Source organism: Poecile atricapillus, chromosome 17 (genome assembly GCF_030490865.1).
Source record: "Poecile atricapillus isolate bPoeAtr1 chromosome 17, bPoeAtr1.hap1, whole genome shotgun sequence".
Lineage (NCBI taxonomy): Eukaryota > Metazoa > Chordata > Aves > Passeriformes > Paridae > Poecile > Poecile atricapillus.
This window is the reverse complement of record NC_081265.1, coordinates 6,111,920-6,122,652: the sequence shown is the minus strand read 5'-3', so window position 1 is coordinate 6,122,652 and position 10,733 is coordinate 6,111,920. Positions and strand designations below refer to the sequence as shown.

At 49.4% G+C, this 10,733-nt stretch overlaps 1 protein-coding gene across 2 annotated transcripts in view; it reads left to right on the top strand.

The window, feature by feature from the left end:
* ACSF2 (acyl-CoA synthetase family member 2) overlaps positions 1–9,878 on the top strand; it is a 36,020-nt gene extending 26,142 nt beyond the window's left edge. Inside the window, exons 11-16 of one of the 2 annotated variants that reach the window (XM_058852362.1) lie at positions 7,241–7,348; positions 7,456–7,607; positions 8,042–8,183; positions 9,237–9,347; positions 9,508–9,576; positions 9,668–9,878. In XM_058852362.1, coding sequence (XP_058708345.1) covers positions 7,241–7,348; positions 7,456–7,607; positions 8,042–8,183; positions 9,237–9,347; positions 9,508–9,576; positions 9,668–9,718 — 633 coding nt within the window. In that variant the 3' untranslated portion in view covers positions 9,719–9,878. Of the gene's footprint in view, positions 1–7,240; positions 7,349–7,455; positions 7,608–8,041; positions 8,184–9,236; positions 9,577–9,667 lie in introns of both variants that reach the window. The other variant, XM_058852361.1, reaches the window with a different exon arrangement.
* Positions 9,879–10,733: the final 855 nt, after the last annotated feature.

The window sequence follows — 10,733 nt, the reverse complement described above, 5'->3', positions numbered from 1 at the left end:
CTGTGACCTTGAGAGCTCCAGGCTCCTCCTGGTTACTGCAGGATTTAAAACTCTTTGACAAAAACAATGGTATTTTGGCTTATGCCTGTTTCAGTAGGCACCACAATGGTCATGCACATGCTTTTCTCTCTAGAAAAGCTCTTTGAGTGCCTTGGTCATGACCTTTGAGACAGAGAAACAGGAGATAGAACCTTCTGTGTTTTCCTTCTTTGCTTCTTCAGGGTGCTGTTCCATGATTCTGAGTGTGCCCCTGAGTGTGCACTGCTCATAAAGCTCAGCCAGGGAGCTGGGTGAATGATTGGAAAAGAAAAAAAATCACCTTTAAAGCATCATCTTCTATTTACTAATTGATTTTATTTTTCTCTCTGAGCAGGTTCAATCACTTCAGTTTTTACTGTAATCATTTGATGAACAATTCCTGCAGTTATGTTACTCTGTGCAGGAGCAACTGGTGGGTGATATTTAAAACCCTGCCTGTTTCTGCTGGGCACTAAATCTGTGCTCCTTCCCTGAGAGTCTGGTACTTGAATTTCCCATCCCCTTGCAAAAAAAAAAAAATCATCTAGCAGCTTATTGCTTCTGCAGAAATTCCAGCCAGTGTGGATTAGGGTGAAGCAAAAAATTGGTGTGGGTCTTGCAAACCCCATTGATAAATACATTCTACCCATGTGTATTTCTGGAACAAGACCCTTTTCAACGGTTAAATTGCTCAAACCTCATTTTCTTTCTTCCTCTCAGGATAAAATTCCCATTTCTTCTATCCTTTATCTCTTTTCTGGCTGAGACTGCAGATCTGGGGTACAGGGACACTCTCTCCCTGCAGGAATGTGTGTGCTGTGGCTGTGGGCACCAGTGAGACCTGTTGCTTCCTTGTGAAAATGCTGGGATGTAGCTGCCACAATGCTGGTGTGAGGTGGGAAGCTGTCCCTGCTCCAGGACTCCCCCCAGTCCTGAACCTGAAGTAGAGTTTAGGTGGATGCCAGGTTATTATTGGTGCTACAGTGGAGTGGCAAGAGGGAAAAGGTGTCTGATCCTCAGCTCCATTTCTCTAGACACAAATGGTGAATAAAAAGAATTCTTTCCTTTAGTATTTTTTGGTTTCCATGCCTTGGCAAGCACATTCCTGTGATGGGAGCTGTTTGGCATCTGCCACAGCTGGCACTTCTCCCCTGGCTCCTGCTGTTTTGAGCTGCTCGCTAGACAGCTCTGCTCTTCCCACACCAGGTTTTGCAGCCCTCAACTGGCCAGCAAATGTCCAGCCATCCTCAAAAGCCTGCCTGGATCCTACTCGGGGGTGGATTGCAGTCTGCAGGTGACAGTGGAGCAGTGTGGGTGTCCCTGTGCTGCAGTCACAGGGAGCTGGGTCCTGGCCAACTCCTACCTCACACATCCCATCCTGGGACCAGCACTGCAAGGACATTGCAGAAGAGGCAGGATTAGCCCACCACCTTCTCTTCCTTAATTGATTAACAGTTCTGCAAACATTCCTGGTGATTTGCAGATGCTGGACTTCTCTCCTTCTCAGAGGCGTTGTCAGCTAAGTAAATCAATGCAATTTTTGAAGCAGTACAAATATAGATTTAGGGTGTTTTTGATGCTGCAGGTCTGAACTGGTTTGGTACAATATTGGAGATGGTCTTTACCATGTTTTTAATATTTATTTTTATAAGTATGAACAGTTCTGGCATATCAAGACAGCTCCATAGTTAAAATAGTCCATTACTCTTTTAAACTTGATTCTGTATCTTTTAGGGTCTCCAGATCTGTGACAGTGCAGACTTAACAATCACCTTCTTGGAGTGGCACCACTGTAGCTGACCTTGGGGTGCAGCTCTCCTCATTTTGGCTGAAGGTGAGGGCTCAGGGAGCTTCTGGGGCTGTCCTGGAGTGCCCCAGCTCTTGTGGAGCTGAGCCCCTGGCACTAGGTGCTGGGTTGGGAGCAGGGTGGGAAAAGCTGCAAGTTCTGCAGTGTCCCATGGATTTGTCCCAAGGGAAGAGTACACTCCAGGCAGTGCACTCAAGGAGCAGTGGTGGGTGGGCAAAGGGGAGTCACAGAGGCTTTCCTGGGTTGCCCTCTCTTCCAGGCAGTCCCTATCCCAGCAGTAGCATCCAGAGCTCTGAGTTTAGACCTGAATTGCCTTTTTTATTTTAAATTCTTGAAGGGTCACCATCAGTGCAGTCTAGAGGCTGTTTGTTGGGCTGGAGGAGGTGATGGTGGGCTCACCTCCTTCCTTCTGATGGTTTTCTTCCACTGTAGCATGGCCTCCACCCACTGATCTGTTGCCAGTTTGGCTCCCCATTGATGTCCACCCACCCTTCCCTTCTGCCAATTCCAGCAGCTGCTGGATGAGCTTCTTGGCCTCTCCTGTGAAGCTCACCCAGCCCTTACAGCCTCTCCTAGCCCTGCAAGGCACCAGATGTTCCTTAGCATCCCACTGCTCTGGCCAGGGCTCTTCACCGGGTTTGCAGAGCCTTCTTTCCTTGTGGAGCACCACTGATCCATGCAAGACTTCTGACTTTCCCAAATGCTCCCCAGCCATTAATCCCCTCTGTTCTCAAAACAGAAAATGGGCTCCATGCAGTGACCACATCTCTGCTTGTCCTTGGCCTCTCCATCCCACCCCATCTTGTTTTTGGGAGGACCTGATGAGTTCCTGTAGCTGTGGAAATTGTCTGTGAGAACATTTAAAATGCCTCATGGAAGCAACAAGATTCTGGACTTCCAGTCGTGTGTTTGGTGGGAGCTGAGCTCTCCAAATCCATAGGGATGTTACCTTTGCCCCTAGATTTTTGCTGTTTCCTTCTCCAATAGCTTTGAGCATCCTGATATCCCCAAACCAGTCTTTTTCTACCTTCACACAACACTTTGTACATTTCCTCTCATTTTTTTCCTTTTAATTTCACTTTTCCCAAATGCATTGGCATCAGCACTAGGGAGGATGGAGTTAATTGCCCAGGAAAGACCTTTTATCACACTGTGGATGAACCAGTAACTGCCCATGTCTTTGTTGGTTGCCACAGGGCAACGCTTCTGCACTGCTGGCAGGAGGGGGGAAACACTTCCAAGCCTCAAGGCTTCTGCTTGGCCTGGAGAAAAGAGAGGCAGATTTAACTCCAGACCACGAGGAGCAGCTTGTCCTCACTGAGCAATAACAGGAGATTAATCCCAAGTGCTTGGGCACACTGGGTTGTCCTTTTGGTCTCCTCCTGAGGCAAAGACATTGCGTGCCACAGCACAAAGAGGGTGCTTTGGGCACCTAATATTTTTGGGATCTGTTTTAAGCCCCATCCAAACTGGGACTGTTTGGCAGCTCTCTTGGTGGGGAGAGATGTCAACAGGGTGGCCACCCTTGGAGATTTGTCCTGCAAGACCTGTTTGTGTCCTGATGTTTTTGACACAAAGATGGTACTGTTGCTGGGGAAGGAAATGAGATCTCAGTGTCACATAGGCTGGATATGATCAGAAGTTGTTTTTTTGCAGCAGCAAAGCTGACCTGAAGGTTCAGGAATATTCCAATACATTTTGGGATAGTGGGATATATCCAAAGCAAGGAGATGCATGTCCTCAGGGGACAGAAAAGTTTAGGGTGATGTTGGCAGTGAGCAGCTGAGGGAGGGAAGGTTGTTGCTCAGTTAAGAGTGATTTGGAGCTGGCTGTGATGGGAAGGGTTGGGGTTGACTCTGGTGGAGCTATCCAAGATAGATGCATTCAGCATGGATTTAGGGATAATTAGATCCATGCAGCATGTTACACTGAGAGGGGTTCAAAGGGCCTCTTAGATGTTCAGAGCACATCTCTTGGGTTGCCAGTCTGCTTTCTGTTGTTCATTATGCCCTCTTTGATGTCTGAAAATCCCTATTATTTCACGGTCAATTTGCTGCTTTTTTTCTGAGGCCAGTATTGTCTCCAGCAAAGCTCAGTTCTGTAGGCTTTAATTAGGCAGTTCAAGCCCTGCCATCATCATCCTCCAGTGTGGCACAGCCAGAGGGTGCTGACGAGGACTATGAAGATCCTCCCTGAGCACTGCTCAGGCCCAGGGCAGGGTGTCCTCCAAGGAACTCATGCCCTCCTGCAGCCCTGACCTTCTGCTTCAATCCCACCCACTATAACCCACTTGCAGTACTGGTGGTACAAGCTCCAGCCTTTTCATTACAGCCTCTCAGCAGCAGTTGAATGTGGAAGGCACTGGGTGTTTTTATTGCTGTTGAATGCAGGGGAAAACCAAGAAGCAGAGGGCTGATGTGGCCTGTTCCAAGTTATGCAGTAAATAAGCAGCACAGATGGGAAAAACCCAGGGTCTTCAGAGTCCCCACTGTCCCCACCAGATCAGCCTGCCTCCCAAATGTTTACTAAAGAGACTGGAGTCTGATTGTTTTTACTTTATTTTTAATTTTTAGACACTTCCCTCTTCAGACTGTTTTGCCTGTTCCACAGTGACCAGTATTTAAACAGCACTAGCAGGAAATGTTTGGGAAATGTGCTTTAAAAAACACAGTTCTGCTAAGGTGTTCTTTTTATTCCTGGTTTATACAGAGGCTTGGGATTCACAAAGAATGAATGTGTTGTTGGTAGGAGCAAGTTAGGCAGCAGTTTGTTTTGGAGCTTGCTTTCCTTGTCATCACTGAGGGCAGGACTGATCTGGGTGTTGGGGTGTCACTTGTGGTCCTACAGTAAAAAAAGGCTTTGCAGTCAATTATATTTTATATTCTAGCTCCTCTTGAAGCCAAGGGTCCAAGCTGGAATCTTTGCCTCTGGAAAGCTCTGCTTTGACACCAGATACAGCTCCAGTGGAAATTATGGAGCTGATGCTGAAATTATTGGGTGAGGTTTTCTGGACTGAGTTACACCAGATGACAAGGCTGAATGATGTTAAGTGTCCCTTTGGGTCATGAAGGCTAGGAATCTTCATGGGTACCTCCAAATTTAAATTGGTCTGTGGGATTTCGTGGAAGTGTTGTCTGCTGCTGGCAATGGAGATGTTGGATGGTCCACATGTCAGATAAGGGTTGGGAAGGACAGTAGTGCTGGCACAAGGGTTTGCTCAATTCCCTGCTTCCATCCCAGGAATACAGCTGGAAAATGCCATTCTAAGAGGGAGATAACATCTTGGAAAGATCTGGACCAACATCCTGCTATCCAGCTGCAGAATGATGTGCTGGTACAGGCAGGGGAAGGCAATGATTGGGAAGCAGATGAGGGGCTGGAGTTTCAGACCTGTGTTGCCAGCTGGACCAGTTGGGAAGCCCATTCCTGAGAGTGAGGGTGTTTATGGGGACAAGCCACAGGCCAAGACAATAAACAAAACAAAAAAACCACCAATAGCTGGTGTTTGGGGTACAGGGCACAGTGCCAGGCATCTGGAGGAGCCTGCTGAGACACGGCACTCACAGCATCATCCTGCCAGTGCCTGCTCCTGCATCCAATTAAACTGCTGGAGTGACCTGAAGAGGGAGCACGGAGTGACTCAGGGCTTGGCTGGGATCCTGGGACCAACACTGCAATTCATCCAGCAAAGTAAAACAAAGAAAACAAAGGCACTGGGATTTTTAATAGGTATTTAAAGTCTTGGATTTGGGACTAGTCAGTCACTGATCCAGCCACAGGACTTGTATTAGTGGGTGGGAGAGAAATCCAGTCTGAGAATGAGATGCTGTGGGTTTGCACCTGGCTGGGAAGTTGTCCTTGTGTCTGGGAGCAGAAGCCTATTCACAGTTCTCCTTGGGGGCTGCCAGGCTCCAGGCAGAGCAGTTTGTACCAGATGGACCCTGCAGCATCCTGGAGATGTTCTCCTCCAGATTCCTGGATGGAAGCAGGCTCCAGCTTTGATTCACACTGACCCTGGGGCAGTCAACAAGAGCATCAGCCGTTGTGACAGACTGTGCCCAACATGAGATCCTCCAGCAGCTCCAAGCAGTGGAAAGTGTCAAGTGCTCTAGAGTTATTACACACTGTTGTACACTAAAGCAGTGCTGTGTTCAGCTCATTCAGGATATTTTCATCCTTCTTCACATGCATGCTTCATCACAGTCCTTTGCAAAGCCCCACATTGATTTGGGGCACACTACCTGGAGCTGGGTGAGCACCATGCCCAACCCATGACCATGTAGGCACACTTGGACACTTTGAAGGAACTGACCAGATCTGGGTGCCAGGGCAATTTGGTGGGTCAGAGTTGCTCATGTGTCAGTCTGGAGAACTGGAGGAGAAAGGAGGAAATACTTCTCACATCAGCTGTTTCACAGCCATGCTCTCCCAGCAAAGCAGCTACAGGTGACATTACTGGGGTGACATTACCTTGAGTGGGTCAGACACAGCAGAGCAGTGCTCCAGCAGCTCCCACTGCTGAAACAGAGCTCCCAAGAGCTGGAGATGAAGCAGCAATCCCAGTGATTGTGCTGTTGGTGCAGGGCACCTCCTGTGCAGCTCCTGCCACCTCAGCCTGGCCACTGCACTGGGCATAGAGCACTGGAATTTTCCTCTGAGGAGACGTGACCTTCAGCTGAGGTGGCTCAGAGCCTGCTATCAGGATTAGCTGGGAGGGAGGTTTAGCGGCAAGAAGCTTTTGTCCTGCTGTGAGGCTTTGGGTCTGTAAGGGCAGCTGTGCCAAGTGTTGAGCAGCCTCGTGATGCCATTACAAAGGTTACAGGGGCTGATGTCTGCACAAAAGGATCTGCAGCAAGCAGCCATGCTGCAGGACACACGGTCTCCCACAGAAGTCTGCTGCTGACTCCAGGATTTTTCCAAAGTGATGTCCTGTGTTCCCTGAGTTGTTAGAGATGCAAGGTGAACTCAGCACCTTGGCTGCAAGGGCACCGAGGCAAAGTCAGTGGCGGAGATGTTGTGGAGTCAACAAGACAGGACTTGGAGAAGCAAGGAGAAGCAGAGGATGGCAAACCCTGGAGTCCTCCAAGAATAGCAGTTAGTGTGTCAAAAGTGCATGACACCACAGGTGTTGTTGTGATGGGGTCAGGAGCACGGTGAGGGATGTGAAGAAGGCCATGGCAGGCAGGAGCAGTGATGCTTTAGCTCCTGTTTCTCCAAGACTCTCTGGCAAGAAGTGTCTGGAGGGCCCCATCCACAGCCAGCAGATCTGGGCTTCCTGTGACCTGAGTGACCTGGGGGAGCATCCTCCTCACACACCACTGTCCCCTGCAGTCATGATCAGCTTTGTCTTTCCTGTACCTGAAGCAGTGCAGTCCCCTTTCCTCTTGAGACACATTTCCTGTCCTGTGTTTGCAGGTTGCCTATGGGACCACAGAAAACAGCCCTGTCACCTTCATGGGGTTCCCCAATGACAGCATCGACCGAAAAACTGAGACAGTGGGATACATCCTTCCCCACACAGAGGTGACCATGACTTTTCCCACGTGCTCCAGGTGCTCTGCCAGCAGCAGACCTCACTCCATCCTTCTTGTCTGGTGCTGGTGTCTAACTAATCCCTTCTTCCCTTACAGGCAAAAATTGAGGATCCAGAAACAGGGCAGTCTGTGCCTCTGAACACTCCTGGGGAGCTTCAGATCCGTGGCTACTGTGTCATGCTGGGCTACTGGAATGACCCTGCCAAGACAAGTGAAGTGATCACTGCTGAGGGGTGGTACAAGACAGGGTGAGTCTGAGAACAGCCCCACTTCTCCCAGATGGTCCCACAGGGTGACACTGGATGGGGATGCATGGGTAAATATAGGAGTGCTTGGCTGGGATTTCCAAAGCAGAGAAAACTGTCCCAGCTTATCCCTCTGATCTGTCTGTGACACTTCAGAAGTGCTTTTAGCACAGAGCCCTTGGTGCTGAGTGTCCCTGGAGAGGGGGATTGTCACTGGCCACTTGTGCATGGTGGGATTGTGGAAGTACAGGGCAGGGGCAGGCATTTCCTCCCCCCTAAACCCTGGTGCTCGTGTGGATACTGCCAGCTTCTGTAACAGGAGCTCTTTGATCTCTTCCATGTGTTCAGGTGGCATCTCAGCCATTATCCTCTGATACCACCCTGCATGGGTGGGAACATCAGCCATCCTTCCACCCAGCTGGCTGTTGTCATTGCAGGGACATTGGGAGCCTGGATGAGCATGGCTACTGCAAAATTATAGGACGTTGCAAGGACATGATTATTCGGGGAGGAGAGAACATCTATCCAGCAGAACTTGAGCAGTTCCTCCACACCCATCCCAAGGTTGAGGAGGTCCAGGTGAGTGGGAGGAGGTAGGGTGGGTGAGCAACTATCTTTGGGAATCCTGTACATAAAGTTTCTGGGACTGCTGTTTGGAACCTGGTTGTCTTTCCTTGTTTTCAGCATCAAATTCCATTTAATACTGGTTAGCAAGGAGGAGGGAGAAGCATGGGATGGAAGGGGCAGGCAGAGCTCCTAGCATGAGGCATATGGACTGTGGCAATCCCCTTGTGTTCCAGCTGCACATCTGCAAACTGCCTGTCCACTTTCACAGCTCCCTCTGAAATTCTTACTCAGAAAGCAGCCTGGAAGGACAGTTTTTACTGATAATTGCTCAACTCTGACATCCAGGAAGACTCTTTCAACAAGTCCCAGGAGATGAGGAGTGAAACTTTCACTCCTTCGCAAGACCGCAAAGATTTCCAGGACTAAGCAGCTGCTCCCCGTCTGCTGGGATTGTTCTCTTCCAGGTTTTGTGCCAGACAAGATTCCCCCATAAATAAACTGGTTATTTAGTCAGAGTTCTGCCTGTGCCAGGCAAGCATCTCTCCTTGGAACAGTCCCAGTGCAGATGGGTTGCACACCAGCCCTTTTTATGTGGTTCCTAAGGCTTTATGTCATTGCTCTGGACTCAAAAGGATCAACGTGTCTCTACCAGTTTGAGATACTGGTTCAAGGCAGGGAATGACAGTAGGATTCTTGTGGAATAGTGGGAGCAAGCTTTGGACAGCGCTCAGGCTTTGGAAACCCATTTCCTGCTGTCACAGGCAGTGGCCCACTAAGATCTGTGATTATAAGGGTTTTAAAGAATCCTTTAATTCAACCTCATCCCTTCCCTGCCATTCCATCTGGAGATCCCAAAGCACTCATGTCAGTCTACCAAGTCTCCTTGTTGTTTGTGTTGTCTTGCCCCATTTTTCGGAAGCAGAGGGATGACAGGTCCATGTTGCATCCACAATGCTCCAGCACCCTGTGGTATGGGGTCAAGGAACATGCCATGGGCCCGCACACAGATCCTGTGGGAGGCCAGGGACATCCCCAAGGGTCACATTGTCCATCTGTCCCAACCAGGTGGTTGGTGTGAAGGATTCGAGGATGGGAGAAGAGATCTGTGCCTGCATCCGACTGCGGGCTGGGCAGGACTGCACCGAGGAAGAGATTAAAGCTTTCTGCAAAGGGAAGGTGGGTTCTCAGTCCTCAGTTTCCTTCCAGACCACTACACCTAGTGGCTGCTGGGGACTGGTGGATGAAAGCCCATGGATTTACAGTGCTGGGGGACCCAGCCCTGGTAGTGCCAGGCTGTTCCTTTCAGGTTGTGTAGCCCTAGTTTTTCTCTTTCCAGATCTCGCATTTCAAGATCCCGCATTATGTTGTGTTTCTGAGGCAGTACCCACTCACTGTCTCAGGCAAGGTAAGAGGGGGCTGGGGCAGCACAGGAACCCTGGAATTCTGTCCCAGCTCCTCTCGGAGTCTCTCCCCCTCCTCTCTGCCCTCTATTCCAGATTCAGAAATACATGTTGAGAGAGCAGATGGAGAAGCACCTGCAGCTCTGAGATTCGGAAGGCAGAGCAAAATCCAGGATAAATCAGCCCCATTTCATTCAGCTCTGAGTCTGCTTTTCCCCTGTGCCTTGGGCTAAGCAGTGGAGACTTTCCTCCCTGACATCAGGCTGATGGCACTTTTAGTCAATAAAACAAAGCGCCTTTTTTCCCATTTTGGCTTGTTTCTTTGCCAACAGAAATACTGGTGTGAGGTGATGTGAGGAAGGGATGCTTATTTCTGGAATTCTCTCCAGTTGCTGAAAGATCTTATGAAGGTTTAAATATTTTCTGTGTCTCTGAGCAGTTTGGCTGCAGCCATTTCACAGGAGTTGAACAGATGCTGGTGGGTATTTTACTGACACTCTTAAGTCCAAATGCCCTGGCCTGGCTTCCCAGGGTAGGAGATGCCTTTTCTCCTTGGATGTTGTGAGACTGCTGGGTCATTTAAGAGTTACTGAACTTGAAGTGAGGGGCAGCGAGTTCAGAGAATGAGACTTTGCATTGGGGCTCCCTAAAACTGGCTGGAAAAGCTCACTCTGTTCCCATACCTCCCCCAGGTGTTTCCCAAAAAAAAACATTCTCCAAGACTGACATGGCTTTGTTTATTTTGTTGTTTTGGACAAGACAGACAGTAAGATTGTTGCAGAAATACCAAAATTCCTGTCCCATTGGCAGAGTGAAGCACAGCGTACCAGCATTTTACAGGAGTTATTTGGTACATCCCAACCATGACACACTCCTGTGAGAAGAGGGACAGCAGAGCTCCTGTTTGCCAGCAGAAGCATCTCAGCACAGCTGGAAAGCAGATCATGTTGCTGCCAACTCTTGCTGACCTCCCACTGTCTCCCTCCTGCTTCCTTTCAGAGCAAAGGCTGGGCCCCCTCCATGCTGTGGCTTTTTGCAGTGAGTGGAGGGCAATGGTGTGACAGGGAGAGAGGAGAAGCATCAGTGAGGTCTCAATCCTTCATCTTGCAGCTGGACTCCAGGCTCTATCCATGGAAGCAGACGGTGGGGGCAAGTCCCCTGT